The following is a 21,955-nucleotide window of genomic DNA, read 5'->3' on the forward strand; positions in this document are numbered from 1 at the left end:
ATTGAACATGGGCATGATCATGTCCCCAAAATGGATGTTTGATATTTCAAGGATATTAAGCGAGGTTTGGTGTAGCATTGCACCAAATTCTCGTATATTTGCCAGGCCAGATGAAAAATACCATCTTCTTTTCTGGTTCCCAAAAAACTCATTTTTGGCTTACTTATGCAATTTCAAAAATATTCATCACTTTACAATTTTTTGCATATTAACAATTCATTTTATTGATGCACAACTTGTATCAAAATACATTGAGTAATTAATATATCAAAATTCTAAAGTGAAAGATATCAAAACAAATAGAATGTATAAATAGTAATGTAATTGTCTTTGTGCAGAAGATTAATATTCTGAAACAGAGGGACTAAACTATGATGTTTGTGTATTGTGTATTTGTGTTAAAATAACAGCATGAATTTGTAGCTTTTTTTATGTGTGTGCTTTTTACTATCATGTCTAGGTTTGATGTTCTATTTATGGATTTTTGACTTTGTCAAGTAATGTATAATGGCAATGCCATCTTTGTTAGAGATAAAAATAAGACAATTGACAAATGGATATGGATATTACCACTGAAATTCAGTTGCTACTTTAGTTATTTTAAGTTTTTAACTGTTATATATTATGAAGATTTGGACTAGTGTTTGAATTTCATGTACTTATTACTGTCAATTCATTGAACTAGAAAAATTATAACGAATAAATGCCATCATCTTTCTCTAATTCTGATGATGAGCTAAAATTATGCAAAGCTAACATAATTTAAGGCAGATTAGTATGATTGTTTTGTTTTATTAGCTGCCAAAACTGACTCTGATCTCCATCTTATAAAAGTGAATTACAATATTACATGGAATTTCCAATTAATTAATCTTACTATAGTAGCATACAAATCTTCTGCATAATTAACAGAAGTACCGTGAATTGAAATGGATGAAATATTTGTCATAAAAACTTACATTTTTACACACAAGATCATGCTTTTGTACTTCAATTTTTCAGACTGATATCTATATAATAAATTGAACTTTTTAATTGTTATTTAGTTAAAGTTACATCATTTGATAATTTCAAATTGACATTGTCAAGCAAAGACTTTTAGTTACATGAAATAATAATAAAAGAATATGAGAAAAGTAATGTTACTAATCAGAGGCATTCTTTGTCAGCAATACACAATAAAACAGAGGAAGAAAAAAAATTTTCTTAGAGCACAAAGGCTTAATGGTGCAAAATAATTAATCACACTCCTCCATTATACAAACGCCAAGGTCACAATTCACCAATATAGCATATGATACATCTAAAGAAAAATTCAAAAATCCCAAAAATAAATACATGTCTGCAAAAGAAAGTACCTACACATGAATCTTTCAAAATGGACCATGACCAAGAGGTATCTAAAAACAAGAAACCAAACCAAGAGTCTCAATCTTCAAAAAGGTAGGTTTCCAAAAGAAAAAAAATAAACAAGCTAAGGTATTAAATTTTCCCATGCAATAGTCATTGTATCATGCCTCTCTTGAATCTCTTGGATTGTGATCATGATTGTGGCTCTTCCTTGTTGCTCAATTTCTTTCTGCAAGAAAGTTTCACTCTTACCTATTCCAACATGATAAAGTATATATTTCTTCTTTGGGAATATACAAATTTTCATGAAATGAACTTTTCATTTTCTTTAAATAAAAACATCATTAGTTCAGGCATCCATACCACTTATGACATTAGGTTTCTTAAGCACTTGATGAATCTCATTGAGGCTCCTCTGTATATCAGTCACTCTGTCATGCCTCTCTTGAATCTCTTGGATTGTGGCTCTCCCTTAGTGTTAAATTGCTTTTTGCAAGAAAGTTTAACCCTCACCTGTTCCCACCACACATAAGTAATCATATTTTTGAGTAATCCATGCTATTCCAACATTATAATAGCCAAACAAAGGAACCATTTTCATTGGAGCTTCCTAATAATAATAATAATAATAATAATAATTACATAGACCAACTTGCTTCTTCCACTAAAATTCACCATCTTTCCAGGTACTTATTGTTTTATAATTTATAATATTATTGTTTACAATCTTTGTATATCAATTTAGTAATTTATATGAATTGTCAAAGTTAATAAGATATAGTTGTGATTATTAATTGATGATATATATCATATATATAATTATAAATACTAATTATGCTTCATTTTGGCACAAAAAAATTGGGAGATATATATAATAATCATGCTAGATTGGATTATGATAAATTAAACATGTAAATAGGTGTTATGTGATTCACTTGTTTTAGGGAAATAGTGTAGAGGTGGTTGGCTTCCCCTTATTAATCCTTAGTAGGAAGCCACATCAGTAAGAGACAGATAATGAAGAAAAATGTACTTAAATCTTAATTAGGATTTAGGATAATTTATAATTGAGATTATTATGCAATATTCTACCACAAGTGATAGATTATAAACTAGAAACAATTTTTCCTTGTGATTCTAAAGTTATAGATGCTCAAGCCATCAGGGAAATTCTTGATTGAATGAAATTATATCAGATAAACATGTCCTATTTTATATTGTAAATTATCTTTGGCTAACCAATGAAAAAATCTTCTGCAGAAGATTGCAAAATTTCAGGTGACGCACAAAAGTCTCAAGCAACATTATCTTTGCAGCCACCAATTGCTGACCCTCGGAACCATTTTTGAGCTCGGATTCACTCAGCCTATGGTACAAAGTTCTCAAAAATAAAAGAAATTCATGTTCTTATTTGGTAACTTATTTAATTATTCATGGACATAAGTTTCATTTCTTGTTTTTCCTTTCTAAGCAAAGGAGGAATTGATGTACACATTGGAACTCCTGTGCACTCTCTTGCAGATATGATGAACACTGGACAGGACATGGCAGGATCATCCCCTGAAATGGGTTTCGGCTGCGGCAAGAAACTGCTGCAACCTTAATGTTTGATTTGGCAAGGATATTAAGGGAGTCTTGGTGTAGCATTGCACCAAAATCCTCGTATCCATGTCAGGCCAGATGGAAAATGCTATTTTCTTACTCAGGCAATTCATCCTTGGCTCAATTATATACTCTATCAGTTTTAAAAATGTGTTACTTTAAAAATTTTGCATATTAACAATTCAATGTAGCTGAGTACAATCTGTATCTAGATACAATGAGTTATTAACATATCGAATTTCTAAAGTGACAGATTTTTTGAAATAGATGGAGTATATAATTATAATATTAAAATATAAATAGTAATGTAATTGTCTTTCTGCAGAAGCTTGATATTTTGAAGCAGAAAGACTAATGAACTATGATGTGTGTGTATTGTGTTAAAATATCAGCATGAATTTGTAGTTTTTTTATTTGGTGTGCTTTTTACTATCATGCCTAGGTTTGGTATTCTATTTATGGATTTTTGACTTTGTCAGATAATATATAATGCCATCTTTGTTAGAAATAAAAATAAGACATTTGACAAATGCATATTACAACTAGTTTCTTTTCAGTTTCTACTTTATTTATACGTTCTGCATAATTAACAGAAACACTTTGAAAGTGAATTACAATATTACACGAAAATTTCTAATTAATTAATGAATCTTACTATAGTAGCATACATATCTTCTGTATAATTAACAGAAACACTAAGAATTGAAATAGATGAAATATTTGTAATAAAAATCTTGCATTTTTACACAAAAAGCTAAGGTAATGTTTTGCTCTTTAATTTTTTTTATACTGATATGTTTATAATAAGTTGTTTATTGTTGTTTAGTTAAAGTGACATCATTTGATAATTTCAAATTGACATTGTCATGCAAAGACTTTTAGTTTCCTGAAAGACTAACAAAAAGAATATGAGAAAACAATGTTACCAATTAGAGGCATTCTTTGTCACCAATAAACAATAAAAGGAGAGGGGGGGGGGGGGGGGATCATATATCACAAAGGCTCAATGGTGCAAAACAGTTAATCACACTCATCCAATACATAAACGCCAAGGTAAGTCACCAAGATAACATGATACATGTAAAGAAAATTTCAAAAACACAAAAAGTAAATATATGTTTGCACAAGATGTGCTAACAAGAATCTTCCAAAACAAGCATGACCATGAGGTTTCTTGAAAGTGAAAACCAAGCCAAAAGTCTCAATCTTCAAAAGGGTAGGTTCGAAAAGAAAATAAAGAAGCTAAGGAATTAAATTTTCCAATGCAATGGTCACTGCTAAATTGAGTCCATGAGTATGGGTCTCCCTTGTTGCTCAGTTGCTTTCTGCATGAAAGTTTCAGTCTCACGTGTTACCACGACATATAAGTTATCATATTTTTTGAGTAATCAATGTTATTGGAACATTATAAAGTATATAAAAATCTTACTATTATTGTCTTATTTCTCAACAATCAGCCGTGTAAGTGTGTATTGCAATGATTGAATATTGTTCATCCAGCGAAAGCAAAAGCATAGGTGGCGAAGTTGTGTTGTTGGGTCCATGGATAATCTGTATGAGAAGGTACAAGTGTTGAGTAAGGAATGGTATAAAAGATTAATAAGAATGATTGAATGAAGAGTAAGAATATTGTAGAGAGAATGAAGAATGAAAACTCGTGACTCACTTATACATGGAGAGTATAAATCATGATGAAAAACCTAAATATATTTAGGGAATAAGAATGATGTTGTGTGTGTGAGAGACAGAGAGAGAGACAGAGAAATAATTACCTGTTGAAATTGTTGGATTACCAAATCCATGTGTTATCAACTTGAATGGCGGGGATGTGGGAGATTTTGGGCCAAACCTGTGGATCCTTCATCTGGCACCGTTTGCCCAGCAAAGGGCTTCCATTGATGATGAGTTGTATTAGAGAGGCAGGCAGCTTTTCTCCCTCCATATTCTCCAACTTGTCACAATACCAAATACTTAGTTCCTGGAGGGAGGTGAGGTGGGCAAGTCCCTTGCATTCCAACGTCTCCACACTTTTCATGTCAAACAGTCCGAGAGACTCAAGGGAGGCAGGCAACCAACCCTCCTTTGGGAAAGACTTCACACTCACACTCTCGTCGAATCCACCATGAATGGAAAGATAAGTAAGCCCATGAAATTGCGAATTCATGAATGCTGCAGAGCTCACCACTTTCTCGCTGTAGCAGATGCTAAGATATCTGAGGCTACGATGTGGATCCCCATCCCCTGTAGGAGACAAATCAACCTCTGGGCAACCCAGTAATGTGAGATTCTCTAGCTGAGGTGCTGCCATCCATAGCGTTGACACAGTTTTTAAACTCCCACAATTGTTGATCCATAAATAACGGAGAGATGAAAGAGAGCGTGACACCACAATACACTCCATGTTTTCACAGAATTCGATATTAACACGCATGAGATTCGGAAAGGAATCCAACAACGAGAAGGATGCAACTGAATCACAGCTGTTCTGTATCCATAGTACCTGCAGCGAGTGATGTTGCCCATCCATTTGGAATTCCAATTCTCTGCAATCCTGAATCGTCAAGTGTTGTAGTGATGGGGGAATAGCACTCACAGGAAACCATATATGGGAGGAACAACCTGAGATTTTCAAAGACGTCAGGTAACTCAGTTGCATGTGCGTTATGGCCTCTACCACCGACTCCACTAGATGCTTTCCTGAAATTGAAAGATCGGTAATCGCAGGAGCCCTTGGAAGACAAGAACTGAGCCGCTTGCAATACGTAATCTGAAGTGATTGCAAAGATGGTAGTTGACTGGGCAAATCTCCTCTCAACATCGGACAATCCCATATGGTAAGCTTCCTAAGTCGAGGAAACGCATTGAACTCCAGTGAATGCCACTCCTTCCAGCAAGGCATTGAATAAAACGAAAGAGTTTCAAGCATTGGGAATGGTGGTGTCTCCAAACAAGATTCACCATTCTGGTTAAAGTATAACTCAGCACCCACACTTTCTAGACTTTCAAAATCTGAAATTGATAGGTGCTTCAACGAGGGCATTTGTCCAAGTGAAGGAAGCATACAACAATTCCGACAACCACCCAAAGACAAATCACCCAGTGTTATTTTGGTGATGTTGTGGTAGGAAGAATGTCCCACCCAATCTGGAAATGTTGTACCCCTGTAACCCCACATATATAACTCTTTCAAATTAGTGTGAGGTCGTAACTTGTCAAGTATATCTCTTTCCATTTCGGAATCAACTGTATTCTCCTCTTCATTCAACGACCAAGTTAACTTTATAGAATCAATGCCATCCTTATCGGACATTCTTGCCTCCAAAGCTTCACTGCTGTTCACCACATTCTCCAATTTGCCCATGGAAATTGATTCATGTAGATTTGCAAGTGCTCCCAATTCTGTGATCTTGTTCTCTTCACGCTTCCCAACAACATAGTCGCTTAAAAACTGCAAATTTTTCAACTTGCTCATGCCTTTCGGCATCTCTTGCAAACCAGTTTCTCTAATATCAAGATGGCGCAAATTTACAAGATCTTTCATACCAACAGGTAGCATTTTCAGCTTTCTACAGTAATACAACTTCAAGGTCTGCAAATTGTATAGGTTACCCAATGACTCCGGCAATGTCACAATGTCCGTCCGAGAGAGATCCAAGTAACGCAGATGAATCAACTCACCTATTGAATCAGGCACTGACTCAAGAGGAAAACAATCGAACGACAAAGCTCTCAGGTACTTCAACTGTGACAACATGATACAAGGTGCATTTTCCATATTGAATGGGATCCCTGACTCCAAATTGATTTCAAGAAATGTCCTTGTATGCTTTACTGCATCGCAAACTCCCAAAACTTTTGACATTGGGTAATTGCCTTTGGCATTATGTGACAAATGACGAGCTTTAATATCAACCTCAACTGCATTCCGAAGCTCTTCAGCTCTGAAATAGAATTTTCCAGCACATGTCATTGCTAAATCATGAACAAGATCATGCATCACAAATTTATTTTCCTCGGTACTATGAGGTTGCAAAAATGATCTTGCAATTAATTCATCAAAATATCCACTAGCAACTTCTTCCATAGTCTGGTTTCCTACTGGTTGTAAAAAATTCTCCGCCATCCATAACAGCATCAATTCATCTTTGCTAAATTCATAGTCCTTAGGATACAAGGAACAATAAACGAAGCACTCCTTCAAATAAGAAGGAAGAAAATAATAACTTATCCTTAATGCTGGAACAACATTTATTTTGTCATTGGAGAGTTCCCATATTTCACTCTTCAGTAAATGATTCCAATACCTGAAATCAGAATTTCCACGCAATATGCCTCCAAGGGCTTGAGCTGCCAAGGGCAATCCATCACACTTCTTTGCGATATCTCTGCCGATTTTTTCCAAGGTTGGATTCTCCACAGAAACAGTTGAAAGGTGTGCATGCTTTGAAAACACCAACCAACAGTCCTCATCAGACAATAATGTTAGTTCATGAGGTGAAACTGTTTGTACTACAGAAGCCACATTTTTATGTCTAGTAGTTATGAGAATTTTACTTCCCTTAACCCCTTTTTGAAAAGGTTTTAGAAGTTTATTCCAATCATCATAATTTTCATTCCAAACATCATCCAACACAACGAAGAACTTTTGTCTAGACAATTTTTCCTTTAAATCAAGCTGAAGTAAATTCAAATCTGTCAAGTTACAAGAACTCGAAGTTATTGCCTCGATTAGTCTTAGTGACCTTGACAACATCAAACTCTTCTAACACACAAACCCAACCTTGAAAATCAAAATTGTCCTTCACTTTGTCATCATGGTAAACCAATTGGGCCAAAGTAGTCTTTCCTATTCCGCCCATGCCCACAATGGGAATGACAGATAAATCACCATCAGCAGCAGCAGCATCATCCAACAACAGTTTCAGTAGGGCCTCCTTGTCTTCTTTCCTGCCACGTATCTCCGATGGTTCAACAAGACATGTGGATGGAATTCTCCATGACATGTCCACCTTGGCACTCTCCTTCAGACGAAGATAATTTTTGCGTGCTACAACAGACTCTAGTCTTTGAACTATTTTTTCCAAGTCACCACTATCTTCAATATATGAATCAACAAGACGAGACCAGGAGGAAGAGTTACCTGGATCCCTTTGAGTGGCATCAATGGCGGCTTTAGTTGAGAGTTCGTCGAGCAAGTCATCAGCGAAATAGAGAGCATCTTGGAGATCAACAAGCCACTTCTTGACTCTCTTGTCAGTGAACTGCTTCAGCTCAGCATCATCAAGAACAGGTCCAACATCATACAGACAATTCTGCAACCTTCCAAGCAAGTTGTTCCTTTCGAGGAAAGAGTCGTCTTCTTCAATTATTGAAGTCAGGTTGTCCAAAACAACATCAACAAGGGGAGAGAGGTAAGCTCCACCATAAAGTTTTTCAGCCATGATTGAATCTCAAGTGAAGCAGATCAGATGGGATCAAAAGTCAGAAGAAAGAAAGAAAGGTAAGTGAAGTGTTTGGTTTGAGGGGTGAGTGAAATTGACTTGATGAGGTTTATGGTCTTCGGACAAAATCACATGGGGTACTAAATGATGTTTCCTTTTCAATAATTTACTGATTTCAGAGGACATTATTATCCATAGCTGAGAATTTTTTATTCTCACTAATCTTATTTCGACATATTATTTCTTTCCACCAATTTTGTTTATTGATTGTTATAAAAAAAAAAAAAAACAAAACAAAACAAAAAAAGAAATTGTAATTCATCAGCCATCAGATAAGACTCTAGTGATAGGAGGGAGTTGCATGTCCCTTTTGGCAGTTGACACTTAATTCAATTACACCTTAGTTTATAAAAGCATGTTTAACGCAACAATTAATGGACTAAATTTCCTTTCCATTGTGATCTTTATCTCTTCCTTTGTCTAATTTACTTTATAGCAGCACATGATCTTTTCACTTTCATTTTTTCTTGGGTAATCCATGAACAAGAAAGAAAACGAATATTTGGATATATAGGACAAAGCACTTAGGTACCCCATCTTCCTTTTCCATTATTCATTTTGTATCTCAATAATTGACCTGCATTTTTTGGCGGGTTTTTTTTATGGAAATAAAAGTAGTGATACTAGAATGAGCCCCGCACAATGCGCGAATGGTAAATTAACATAGTATATAATAAATATTAAAAATGGCTATGTTTTGTAGAATTAAATTAAATGTGTGTAAATTAAAGTTAAAGTTAAAAGGTGTTTTGTTTAAAATAATTTGTAGTACAAAAAATTTGAATGTTAGAGTTGTATAAAGTGACATTTTTATTTTGATAATTTGATTTTTGCATTTGTTTTAGCTGATGGATTTAATCTTCTTATGAGGCGCTCGTCCTTTTTTTTCTTTATTGGTTATTGTTAGAGTTGTTGCTCTTTCTATTATGTTGTTTGTTTCATCTTTGCATGAATATTTTTTTCCCGAAGATGGGTCTTGAATTTGTATGGTTTTCTTTCTTCTTAATCTCTTGATGTACTTTTTCAATGACATCTACGATAAAAAGAACAAATTTTTTTTGAATAAGTTATTTTTAATAAGAATAATTGAAACGTATAAAATAAAATTACCTATTAGTATTTTTCTTTGATCCACTATGTCAGACAATATCTCAAGTGATGTGAATTTAAAATAGTCTTGAAAAATGTTCAATATTAGATATTTAATTTCTTTCACAACAATTGTGAATAAAAAGTTTGCTTTCATTATATCTTTAATTGGTCTATACAAATTATTTGTATCTTCTATTTTTAAATTTTTTATAGTATAGACTTTTCCTTTCCTGCAGTTAGTAAATTATAGTTCATAATTAGTTAAAAAGAATAATGAATAGCACATTAAAAGAAGCATAATTTTAACGATATTAAAATACAATTATATATAAAGTATTATAAAATAATATAAAAAGTATAAAAAGTAAAAATAATTAAAGTATTTTTTTGTAAATTTAATTTAAAAATATAATAAATATGTTTGTTTTATACCTTTTCATCTAATATAATAATTTCTAAGTAAAGAAACTCTTCTTCATTTGTGGGTATTAATGTTTTCCAGAGATGAACCACGCGAACTTTGATAAACTAATTATCTTTTTGTTTGGTGATATTGTCCAAAGAATAATGCTCCATTGAGTAAGTTTGAGATGTTGTGTAGTTCAGAAATAAATTTTTTGTGCTAAATTTGATGTCATTTGAAGAAATAGTGATAAGAGACTTATATAAGTAATTCAAATAGTATGAAATTTGAATATTTGTAACGTAAAATTTATTATGATTAATAATATTATTATTGCATTTGTAATATGAATGTTTATTATATTTAATGAGTTATTTATAGAAATTAATAAATTAATTATTAGAGTTATAAATTTATTGTATTGTTTATAATGGTGAAATATAATAAATATATGGATATGGATTCAATGTCTCTGTAGGTTACAAATTTGATTATAAATTTTTGTATATTTTATTTTTTTTTTTGTTGATTTGGAAATAATAGTTGATTTGGCAAAAATTTAGTGGTTGATTCTAATATTTTGCCAAATAAGCGATATTCATTAGTAGAAAGAAAAAGATGTTTTAAAAGTAATGTGGGTAAACTTACGTATCTACTTTTATACTTTTTCATTAAGAATAGATAGATACCATAACATTGTAATTTTTGGTGTTTATTAAAAGTGTGGAAGGTACAAATTTTTTAATTTTTTTTAATAGAAATTGTACTTCTCAGGAACCGGACTGTCCAATTTCTACTTCTCTAGTTAAATGGTTTCACATTTGAGAATAAAATCCCATCAGTCCACATTTAAAAAAAACACCATTGTTATTAATATCAAAAACAAAAATAGCATTTTTTTACCTTAAATAAAAGGAAAAAAATATATATGATCCTAAAACACATTTGATATTTTTTCAAAAGCATTCATGATCATATATATCAATGTTGTGTATGTGACTGCAATTGGACTACATATTATATGTCTCATTCTTTGGTCCTAATATAAAGGCTATGGTGTAAGTTAGGGAGAAAAAATCACAAAGTTAACAAAGATCTATACAACTATAAATTAATGACTCAAATTCATGATGTAAAAGATAAACAATTGGTTGATGCAATGGTGTGTGAAAGGAATATGGGGATATAACTCTTCATGATACTTTGTGCTACCTTCATATGTCTTCTTATGTTTTTATTGTTACTATGTTATTGTTATTTTTGCATTAATCTAGTTTATCTAACAAAACTTGCAATTCTTGGTCAACAAACAAACAATAAAATAGAGAGGAAAAAAAATCGTAGGCCACAAAGGCTTAATGCTGCAAATTGCAAAGCAATTAACTCACCAATATATAACATATGATACAGCAGAAGAAAATTTCAAAATTTTCCAAAAAAATACATGTATGCAAAAGAATGCATCAACATGAATCTTCTAAAGGACCATGACCATGAGATTCTAGAAAGTAGAAACCAAACCAAAAATCTAATCTTCAACAGGGTAGGTTCTAGTAAAAAATAATAGTAAACAAGGTATTATTTTCCAATGCAATGGTCATGTGGCAGAAGGTGTTGACTTGACTCTTGATAAGGTTTTGAATTAGTCCAATATGTTCATAGCCACCAATCAGCATCTCATTAACTATGAATTTGTCATGAGTCATGACCCAAGCAATAATCAATTTTTTAAAACAATAGGAAGAACTATAATCAATATGATAATGATCAATATTATGATGGCAATTAAGGTCCACTTCCGGGTATTCTTCTGGTGCTTCCTTGCAACCTGGAGTTGCTGGACCCCGCCGCGGACATACGAATTAGCTCTCGCCACGTGGTTCTCTATGTCATCTATTTGCTCACCTTGTGATTGGACCAAAACAGCCATGTCCAAGAACACTTGGTGAAGCTCATTGAGGCTCCTCTCTATCTCCATAACTGTGTCATGCCTCTCTTGAATCTCTTGGATTGTGTCCATGATTGTGGCTCTCCCCTGTTGCTGAATTGCTTTTTGTAAAAAGGTTTCACTCTCACCTGTTACACACATACAAATTATCATATTTGATGAGTAATTATATCTTATTCCAACATTATAAAGTGTATATTAGTGTATATTTAACAAACCAACATGCTAAGATTTAATGGTAAATAATAAATACTGTGTTTTACTTAGAGTGGGGACAACATCTTAATTCTAGTGCTAAAATATATATGTCAACACACATGTTAAAAACATATTTTCCATCATATTTATACATCAATTTTTGTCGGCTAAAGTTTTCATTATAGTTATGGTGAAAACTAAATTTGTTTATGTATGAGAAAAATTTTCAGCTCCAAATTCTATTACTATATGTGACATCAAATTCAGATGTTTGACTCTCTTGAGTTTGATCAACCGAAATCTCACAGTAACAGAACTATAGGCTATAAAATTCATGAAAAATGTTACTGGAATAATGTAATTTTCAATCAAGACCTTCCTATTAGAATGAGATGAACTCGTGCATGATTGCTTAAATTTTACTTAGCCATTATTTTAGAATTTAAATCATCACATGATTTTGCTATTAAGAATATATGAAAAGCAAGTACAATGATTTGTAACAGAAGATTAAATTTTTGAATACATATGAAATTGTATTTACCAGTAGAGATGAGAAGATCAACGGTTTTTTCATCAGGATTCTCTCCAGTGACAGTATAGTATCTACGTTGTACGGTCTCTCTGTACTCTGAGGATATTTGTTGTCTAAGGTTGTTGAAGCTGTCCATGGAATCTTTCAACTTCTTCCTCAATCCACTCACCACGGATGTCCTGGTCCGATCCGAGGAAGACCCAGGTCCAGCACCAGGCAAGCTTCGGCTTGCTGCGTTGGACCTGTCCAGTGCCTCGAGTCGGACCTTGACAAGCTTGGCCTTTTTTAGTGCTATTGCCACGTCAGCGTCCATGCTGGCTCTAAGATCTTTCACGGCTCTGCGCTGTGAAGGGTCTTGCTCCTTTCGTGGGACACTCTTAGGCTCTCATGGAGCTTCTCCAACTCCTTCAGCTCCTCTTTTACGACCTCCACTTCCTCGAAGAACTTGTCGAGGTGGACGTTGCCGTCGGTCGCCCCCATCTCGATGACATGGTGTTGGTTGTCCGGAGAGACTTGATCGGTGCTGCGGAAGCGGGAGAAGGAGCCGGAGAACAAGTCATTCATGGTTGCTCCTTAATTATTGTATGCTGTGTAAATGGTTTTGATCAAAGTTTTTGTTATGATGAAAAAAAATTTGAAGAAATAATTGAATCAGATCAAAGAATATGAACGAATGTATAGTATATATATCTAACTATCTATATGTATATGGATTTTGCTGGTTATATATATATATATATATAAATAAATAATAATTGTAACAAATTTGAATGAAAACAATTGGTTCTTGTTTGAATTTGAATAATATTTAGAGATTGAAAGAAGTGGCCATGAAGACTGGTTCAATTACTATATAGAATGTAGCGTGCTAAATGGTAATTGTCTTTGGTCATCATATCCTTTATTTAATGAAAGAATAGTATACACTAATTATTCTTATGCCTTATTAATATTTTTTTCACATATGGTGGATTTATACACAATAATTAAAGAAAAATGTGTGTATTAGTTAATCATTAATGTTAATCACCTTGTTCTACAATTTTATTAATCTTATTATTCATGATTGTGTCGTGTATTTAAGTTTAAAAAAATTTAAGTAAGAAAATCTAGATTGGTAGGGGGAGAGGCTTGGTCAAAGTGGAGGTTGAGCCTTGGGAGAGTAAGGAGTAGACAAATGGGTTCAATATGGGAAAATTCCTATAAAGTGAAAACAGGAACCAGCCAAGAAATAGAGAGAAGAAAAAAGGGGTTGCATTGCGTGAGAAGGTGAAGTTATATGGATTTCGATGATTTTAATTTAGGAGACTCTGATTAGATTATAATAAAATGATAACTGAAAATTGTTAGATAATTTCATATATTTTATTAAACTGATCAATATTTTAAGTGCTATTTTTATATAAAGATGTTTTAATTATTTTATGCTAGTAATCTCCTCTAATTTAATTAGAATCACATTTTTAAGATCAGGTGAGTTTAATGTTATTAGTATGCGTACATAGTGAGTTCCTTCCATCTGTTATGTAGTGTGTACTGGCTGGAGAAGCTTCTTGTGGATCTAAATGGGGTTAAAAGTGATCAAATTAGTACGGTAAGGTTGCAATTTAGGTTGATGATTGATGCATGTGCTATGGGTGATGTTGGTGAGAAAATTGAAGTATCTTAAAAAGGTGACAACTAGGAAAGATTATTTATCGTGTTGATAATTCATATTAAAAGAAAAATGAGAATTAAGATCCAAGCATAATGTGTGAGACTTTAGTCTTGCTCTAATAAACTAGTTTCCTGCGGTGGATTCTCCCAAATTGTCTTCTACATCGAATCCACATTTCACCATAATTTCCATTCACTCTCCTACATTCATAACCTAACTCAGCTTACATAACCGGTTGCAAGTCTTGCAACTTGCAAATACGGAAAAACGAAGAGGATTGTATTAGACTTGAGGCAATCCACTAAAAATTTTGTCCCATCTCAATACATCGTTACGGCACAATAACGTCTTTGAATCCATTTAAGGTTGTCGTAGACTTGAGACAACCAATGTAAAACTTTGTGGCATCTCAATGCATGCATGAATATGACATAATGGCATCTTTGATAACCAATTCCACCTAATGGAATAAGATTTTATTAAGTATCCTATTTCTATCCTCAAACTCCATACTTACTACAAATTTCTTATCAATTGAAAGTGAAATCCTCAACCAATGACTACGCTTAAACGAAGTATCTTGCATTTATCTTGGTCTACTTGTGCGTTGTGGGTTGTGACTCTGACTCATGGATCGATCTTGACCAGCACACTAAAGTGTTAGACTCAGTCCAACCATATAGTAAATGCATGCAAGTTGTCTTTCAATTTTAGTTCATGTTTTGTCTATGAAAGTTATTCATATTAGATATTTGTGACTTGTGAGGAACAAGTTATTAGTATTTAATCTTAGAAATAGTACCAAGTTGTTTATTATTTATAATGCAACTATCTACGTATTAGTGCTTAAAAAAGAGATATAATGTTATCATCAAAATACAAATCATATATTCATGTTAAATGTAAACAGAGTAACTATAGAAGATAAAGCCTAACCAATAATGGAATTGGATAATCAAATTTTTATAGTGAAGAGAGGAAAAATTATTCATAAGGGGAGAATATGAATGGTATATCATATGTAAGGAAAAAATTTCATTAAAAAAAATCTATATATATATATAAAATTATATATATAAAGCATAAGTCACCAATGCATAACATACTTACAGGAAAAGAATGTGGTGCCCTAAAGTCATGGTCTCAAAAAATCTACAGATCTATATTCATCAACCAGCCTTTCCATGGATTGAAACAAAACCACAGAATCCCTCTCAAATCATATGCTAATCCATGTTAGCCTCTCTCAACCTTGCAAGATATCTCAGAACAAAATAGCTCAATCTTCAAAATAAAATAATAAATGAAATCAATATGCACCAAAGTCTGTATATTCTTAATTAAGCACCGGCAGGAGGTGGTGGTGGAGGTGTTTGAGCCGGAGCAGGCTGACTACCACCACCACTGCTGCCATTATGTTGCCACGGTTTCAGAACCACTAGCAACACTACCAAGATAATCGCTAGAAGCAGTATGATACAAAAACAGGTCCATTTCCTGGTGTTCTTCTGGTGCTTTCTTGCAGTTTGCAACCGCTCTGTTCCGGTGTGCACAAACGAATGGGCTCGCGCCACGTGACTCTCAATATCGTCCAGTTGCTCGCCCTGTGTTTGCACCAGCACTGCCATGTCAAGGAACACCTGGTGCAACTCCTTGAGATTCTTCTCGATCTCTTTGACAGCATCATGCCTTTCTTGAATTTCATTGATGGTGTCAAGAATTCTTCCCCTGCCTTGTTCTTGAATGGCTTTCTGAAGGAATGTCTCACTCTCACCTGCACAAAGGTGAAGCTCACACATTATTACAGAATTCTCACATCCCCAATTTTTATCATCTCAACTTTTATACTAAAGTGAACATGGAATTATAACTTCAAAGCATAATAACATAGACTTGAGTATCAAAATAATCATTTCAACAAGCCAATGGTTACATATATAGCTTCCCTAGTTCAATTATTCTTAAATTTAACGTTAAACAAATAATTGAGAATTCATCATGTATCTGATATGAATATGATATGATATGATGCAATAGTTAAACTCAATTTTCGATTAGATCTGAAGTGAACAACTTACCAGGTGAGCTATGAACTATCCCATTAGCAACAAATTACAAATCAAAATTCTATTATTCTTTATTTCATACTTCAACGAATCTAAATATCCTGCTATAGTATTATTCCAATCCTTTGATCAAGTAAGGATGTATAGAAATATTTGAATGAATTTAATATCTACGCGCCATTAAAATAAAATCATTACCAATCATATGCAATAGCAACTAGCAAGAGGAAAAATCAAAGTGGGGGAAAGTCAACATCTAAATGCTCGTTTGGCTTGTTTGAATTTCAATCTCCTACTTGTAATCTTTGAAGAAATTTCTAAGACAGTAACTAAACAACAATTTCTCCTTACCAGTAGAGATCAAGAGATCGAGCGTCTTCTCATCGGGATTCTCGCCGGTGACGGTGAAGTACCGCCGCTGCACCGTCTCCCTATACTCCGCCGAGATCTGCTGCCGCAATTCGTTGAAGCTCTCCATCGAATCCTTCAGCTTCTTCTTCAAACCGTTAACCACCGAAGTTCTCGTCCGGTCCGATGACGAACCCGGTCCGCAACCCGGCAGGTTCCGGTTCGCAGCGTTGGACCGGTCCAGCGCCTCGAGGCGGAGCTTGATCACCTTCGCCTTCTTCAGCGCCGCCGATACGTCGGCGTCCATTCTCGACCGGAGGTCACGCACGGCGGCGGCGTTGTGAAGCGTCTTGCTCTGCTCGTGGCTGCTCTGGAGACTCTGGAGAAGACGCTCGACTTCGCGAAGCTCCTCTTTAACGCCTTCCACATCGTCGAAGAACTTGTCGAGGTGGACGCCGCCCGAGCCTGCAGCGTCCGGCGTGACGGCAGACATCTCGATGACGTGGTGGCGGTCCGGTGAAGTACGCTCGTTGCGCAAGCGGGAGAAGGAACCGGAAAATAGGTCGTTCATGTTTTTCTTTTGATTAATATATTACTATTAACAATTTTCAGAGAAATAATAATATTATCAATAAGAACAATGGAAATTAGATAATAGAATTATGAAGAAATGGTTGATTTGCTTTGTGTCGTGTGTTTGTTGGGGTGGTTGTGTTATTGAAATGAGTATGAAGAAGAAGAAGAAGAAGGAGAAGAAGAATTGAGACTCGGACGAAGTTATAGTCAACGGAACGGAGTATGGATCAAAGAGCTAAAATGGTGCGTAGCGCGTGGCGTGTTATGTGGGGAAAGAGGCAGAAGCTTCGTTAATGGACGGAAGCGCGTATGAGCGCGTTATTTGACTGTTTGACACACAAGTCACAACAGTGACCACACCACACACCATTGGCTAGTTCTTACTTCTTATCACTAGGTTTATATAGAATTGGTAGCCGAAAATTCTTAAATAATAATTTAGATTTAGTATTGTATTTAAATTTTTTTTTTTTATTATATGAGTTTAATTTTGATACATTTATATTATAATCACACTTATTTTTTAAAAGACTATTTATAATTAATGTAAAAGATTTATTTTTATTGATTTGTTATTATGTAATAAATATATATATAAAATTATTTTACACTGACAATATATTAAAATTAAATTTTTATTATATATAAATATTAATGAGAAAGTAAAAACTCATATAATTATTTTTATATAAATTAATAATTAAAATTTAAATTATCAATATGTAAAGTTGATAACTAAAGTTTTAATTATCAAATTTACATAAAAATAACTGTAGGTAAATATTTACCTAACCAAAAAAGGCAGAAACAATATATATGTAACAATTTTTAAAAATATTTTACAAGCAATTTTTTTATTTAGTATTATATATATGTGAAGTGAAAAGAGAGAAATGATAATACGTTTTATCTTTTAATATATTAAAGAAAGTGATATAAAAAAAAGAAAAACCACTTCAAGTCTTTCCATAACCACCTATAAAATACATGTAGTACATTTGTGTTATTTATAGTTAAAAATCTGTGTGTATCTCACTATTAATAGCCAATTATGAGAAACGAAATTGATATATGAACAACTTTTAAACTACGCGGATTTTTAAAGATTTTTAAAATATTGATCTCGATAATTTTTTTTGTTCAACTTTGTGAATCGATGTTCTAACTAGAATTTAGTTGAGTTGAATCAGTCTTACTACGATCCATCCAAGACCATGTTTTAAAAGAATAAATATCGAACTATCTATTTTAACTGAACATGTAAATCCATATTTAACCAAATGGTGGTCACAGGTAAAACTCAAACTCACGTTGCAGATTGATGGTGCTTCACCATGCATATGACCAGATAAATAATCACCAAAAATGGACACAGCCTTTATGAATTGGACGGCATGGGCATAAGAATTGACTATATATGATTCACTTGATGCCAAGTCATGCATGCACTCCCAAAAGTCATGCCAACCACAACACACCCACACCCAATGGGTTCACAAATGAGTGATGACTGATAAGTCAGTCATTTTTGTTAAATTACGTTGACTTTCTAGTTCTACATAGCTCAAGTCGCCAAAATAGACAAATAGTGACTCTAACTAAGTACATTTGTCTAATTGTCTAAGGTAAGAAGTAACAACCTCCTTATCACCTTATCTAACCATTGTGAGTAGCTCAAGATTCAATCCACGCATTAACAATCAACATTCTGGTACCATATTATTGGACACATTATATAACTAAAGACCCAAGCAAAAATACTCAACATCAGAGACAACTTCAATCATGTGAAAATACAAGCAGATAGGTGATCAGTGATATCCATCCTACATCACCTTTCAATTAAAGTTTACTTTTATGTTTCACAAAAAATGTTCAACAATATGCTTTAGCATCCCTACAAAAAATTCACAGGTTGGTTTTTCTGAATACAGTTACATAAACCTGCCATAATAAAATAGAGGTTGCAACACATCTCCATCCAAAATGATTTGAGTACTACTGTTATAACCTAATAATAAAATTGCTCTTTGGTTCATAGCTAACCTTACTACTGTTCCAGCTCAAATTTTATTTTCCTGTATAATTCATAATGCCATGAAATGAAAGGTAACAACAAAACTCAAGGGAAAATAATAAACAGCAAGATGAAAGTGAAACAGAAATGGAAGGAAATGGGCCACCTATAATATGACTCAGTAACTTTTCTCTGTGCTATACCAGTATATCTTTCTCACATACCCCTGCCAATATAAATAACATATATCAATACAAAATTACAAAATTGAGGATACAAATAAATTACAATTAAATAAAACATGACAAAGAACTACACAAACCTCCATAAGACGGCTTGTTACTAACTTGCAAGGTATTATCATTCAAATTTCCATTTATCCAAAATTATTAGGAAACTGACAAACAATGCTGAATAATCCAGATATTGAAAAGATGATAACACTAATTCAAAACCATATAAGAAAAAGTAGACCTTTGATGCATGTAGCCGGCCCCCTACTTAGTAGGATAAGGCTTTGTTGTTATTGTATAAGAAAAAGTACTCAACTCTTCCGAATATTAATGACCCAAAAAATGAGAGGATCCATTTCCAAATGCCTTAACCACTCTTGTATGGGAATCAGTAAAGCGAAATGCTCCCCCTTCAGAATTGTGACAAATTCTATGTCGCCATGTCATTTTACAAGACAGCTATGCCAAAAAGTTTGAAAGTATATTCCAACCATGAGGCATCTTATTCATACTACCAGTGTACCGCCACTTACAATCCTAGAATCAACTAGCAAGTGCAGCAACAAATCCAAGAATAATATCATGAGGGCCAAAACATGAGGCACAATTTTCTTTTCCCCACTCAAGTGCATGGGGGAAATTGGACCAATGACATGAACATCACATTATTTCAATCCCATTTCTGTGTAAATAATCCCTAAAATACTAAAATATCACAGGCAAAAGAATTGTGAGGTAAAGAGAAAAATACCAAACCTAATTGGAATTTTAATGTAAATAACTAATAGCACAGGAAATATATTTTGAAAGTGAAAGTTGTCTTATTCAATCAAAATACTACAAATTCTCAGCCATAATGCTTTGATCTAATTTATAGGTGTGAAAAGTTTGATCCTCTAATTACCTGATTTTCTTGATCATAATGGCCTTAAGTTTTCTAGCAAGATCCTCAGATTTAAGCCTCCGCTCTAAGTTCTTTTTGGCTAAAACCCGCTTCTCAGAGTTCTTGATATGAAATCTCTGTTCACGCTTTATCATCCGTTCAATGCCACTTGCTGTCATCTTACGCTGCAACAAAGTAAGTGCCTGTTCCACATTCCCATTTATTACCCTGACCCGTATGCCTCTGGACTGCTGAAGTTGCTGCAATTGGTGATGCCCGTTATTCAGCGGTTCGAGGGTGTGGCTTGTCCATCTGAGAAAGCTAGATGCATGCCTTGCAATGGTGTTCATGTTTACTGCTACTCTTTGCCTATTTTTTTTATATCAAAACCTGGTTAGAGGAATCAGAACATAATATCAATTTTTAAAACTATAAACCAACCTAGTTTTTTAAAGAAAAATAACAGAAAACTGAAAAGAGAGAGAAAGTTAGATAGATAAATGTAGAGAGAGATATTTTAATGAATCTGGTTTATGATTGATAACTGCTCAATGAGCTGTTTCTCAGCTTATACAGATATTAAATGTATTTTCAGAAAAATCACTTTGAAGTTTTAACACCTAACTTTGTTAGTGTGTATAATAAGGACAATTGCATAATCTATCTATAACTCTATGTCGCTACACAATTTTTCCTCAAAATATTAATATTCAATCTGGTATATGTGTAACCAAATTCATTATCATATTCAGCAAATTCCAATTCGTGCATAAAAAATAGTAACGCAAAAATTCCTCTCCTATTTCCCATTCCTCCCCCAAAAATAAATAAAAATCAAATTAAATCGTGCTCCATGAGCATTTCTGAACAGTACAAACAAGTTACAATCATCGTGAAATTTGAACAATGATACATAAACCAACACAACACTATGATTTAATTTTATACAGTGAACCCAACGATTAAAGCGGAAAAAGCTATATGATTCAGAAATAAGCATTAACCGTGTGTAATTAGAAGCGATGATGCTAAGCTAGAGAAGGAGTGGAAGACGAGAAAAGACGATACTAACCTGTAGAGGTTGTTGCTGCTTCAGACTTCACGGCGAAGACGACAAACCCGCCGGCGACGGTCGGAAAGGGGACGACGGTGGTGTTTGGCTTCGGTGAGCTGGAAGTGGCAACAGTGCTTCGTCGGAGACTGATAGGGTTAGATAGAAAGAGGAAACGAGTGGGCCCAAAATCTGGCCCAATAAAAATTAAAACAGCTGGGAATTTAAGTATGCTTAGTTGGGCTCCTATTGGGCTTCGAATTTCGTTGTCCTAATGTATTTCATGACCTAATAAAAACACTCATGCCAATCAACTAAGGTTGATCGAGTGGTATCGTCCGCTTAAACAAGTGTCGTTTGAATCACGTCTTGTGCAAGCTAGCTTATTTGTCTATTTAAACAAAGGTGAGTATCCTTTTAACAACTAACACTTATTACCAAAAGCTAGCTTGGTAGTTGATACTTGCCCAAACTAAAAAGAAGATAGCTAAGTCA

At 33.8% G+C, this 21,955-nt stretch overlaps 5 protein-coding genes across 8 annotated transcripts; all 5 read right to left on the minus strand.

The window, feature by feature from the left end:
* Positions 1-3,955: 3,955 nt before the first annotated feature.
* On the minus strand, positions 3,956-8,673 carry LOC107626322 (putative disease resistance RPP13-like protein 1). Of its 2 annotated transcripts, XM_088504227.1 has the most exons (4): positions 7,257-7,855; positions 4,725-6,893; positions 4,382-4,503; positions 3,956-4,277 (listed from the first exon to the last, which is right to left on the minus strand). In XM_088504227.1, the coding sequence occupies exons 1-2, from the start codon at positions 7,703-7,705 to the stop codon at positions 4,742-4,744; spliced, it is 2,601 nt and encodes an 866-aa protein (XP_088360353.1). In that variant the 5' UTR covers positions 7,706-7,855; the 3' UTR covers positions 3,956-4,277; positions 4,382-4,503; positions 4,725-4,741. The 2 variants fall into 2 exon arrangements, with proteins under 2 accessions (XP_088360353.1, XP_088360352.1); XM_088504226.1 differs by having other exon boundaries at positions 4,725-8,673.
* Positions 7,715-8,393, minus strand: LOC148575485 (putative disease resistance RPP13-like protein 1). Its single transcript, XM_088506252.1, has 2 exons — positions 7,776-8,393; positions 7,715-7,732 (listed from the first exon to the last, which is right to left on the minus strand). Exons 1-2 carry the CDS (start codon positions 8,391-8,393, stop codon positions 7,715-7,717), a joined length of 636 nt encoding a protein of 211 aa, XP_088362378.1.
* A 2,637-nt stretch (positions 8,674-11,310) lies between the features above and the next one.
* LOC107626327 (syntaxin-121-like) lies at positions 11,311-13,082 on the minus strand. Its single transcript, XM_016329190.3, has 2 exons — positions 12,639-13,082; positions 11,311-12,024 (listed from the first exon to the last, which is right to left on the minus strand). Exons 1-2 carry the CDS (start codon positions 12,940-12,942, stop codon positions 11,669-11,671), a joined length of 660 nt encoding a protein of 219 aa, XP_016184676.2. The 5' UTR covers positions 12,943-13,082; the 3' UTR covers positions 11,311-11,668.
* Positions 13,083-15,304: 2,222 nt separating this feature from the next.
* On the minus strand, positions 15,305-17,647 carry LOC107626331 (syntaxin-121). Its single transcript, XM_016329192.3, has 2 exons — positions 16,704-17,647; positions 15,305-16,060 (listed from the first exon to the last, which is right to left on the minus strand). Exons 1-2 carry the CDS (start codon positions 17,269-17,271, stop codon positions 15,627-15,629), a joined length of 1,002 nt encoding a protein of 333 aa, XP_016184678.1. The 5' UTR covers positions 17,272-17,647; the 3' UTR covers positions 15,305-15,626.
* A 1,417-nt stretch (positions 17,648-19,064) lies between these two features.
* Positions 19,065-21,659, minus strand: LOC107626332 (Ribosomal protein S21 family protein). 3 transcript variants are annotated; one of them, XM_016329194.3, is made up of 3 exons: positions 21,482-21,659; positions 20,431-20,778; positions 19,065-19,519 (listed from the first exon to the last, which is right to left on the minus strand). In XM_016329194.3, exons 2-3 carry the CDS (start codon positions 20,757-20,759, stop codon positions 19,510-19,512), a joined length of 339 nt encoding a protein of 112 aa, XP_016184680.1. In that variant the 5' UTR covers positions 20,760-20,778; positions 21,482-21,659; the 3' UTR covers positions 19,065-19,509. The 3 variants fall into 3 exon arrangements, with proteins under 3 accessions (XP_016184680.1, XP_016184679.1, XP_088360354.1); XM_016329193.3 differs by having other exon boundaries at positions 20,431-20,799; positions 21,482-21,624; XM_088504228.1 differs by lacking the exon at positions 19,065-19,519 and having other exon boundaries at positions 20,427-20,799; positions 21,482-21,616.
* Positions 21,660-21,955: the final 296 nt, after the last annotated feature.

This window comes from Arachis ipaensis, chromosome B2, assembly GCF_059453495.1.
Source record: "Arachis ipaensis isolate K30076 ecotype BB chromosome B2, ASM5945349v1, whole genome shotgun sequence".
NCBI classification, from domain to species: Eukaryota; Viridiplantae; Streptophyta; class Magnoliopsida; order Fabales; family Fabaceae; genus Arachis; species Arachis ipaensis.

Excerpts from the sequence above, each read along its gene's own strand:
- LOC107626332 (XM_016329194.3), bottom strand. The coding sequence starts at position 20,759 with ATGAACACCATTGCAAGGCATGCATCTAGCTTTCTCAGATGGACAAGC.
- LOC107626327 (XM_016329190.3), bottom strand. The coding sequence starts at position 12,942 with ATGGACGCTGACGTGGCAATAGCACTAAAAAAGGCCAAGCTTGTCAAG. Across the intron at positions 12,025-12,638 it reads TGATCTTCTCATCTCTACTG|GTGAGAGTGAAACCTTTTTA; the intron begins GTAAATACAATT and ends TGTGTGTAACAG.
- LOC107626331 (XM_016329192.3), bottom strand. The coding sequence starts at position 17,271 with ATGAACGACCTATTTTCCGGTTCCTTCTCCCGCTTGCGCAACGAGCGT. Across the intron at positions 16,061-16,703 it reads CGATCTCTTGATCTCTACTG|GTGAGAGTGAGACATTCCTT; the intron begins GTAAGGAGAAAT and ends ACCTTTGTGCAG.
- LOC148575485 (XM_088506252.1), bottom strand. The coding sequence starts at position 8,393 with ATGGCTGAAAAACTTTATGGTGGAGCTTACCTCTCTCCCCTTGTTGAT.
- LOC107626322 (XM_088504226.1), bottom strand. The coding sequence starts at position 7,705 with ATGTTGTCAAGGTCACTAAGACTAATCGAGGCAATAACTTCGAGTTCT.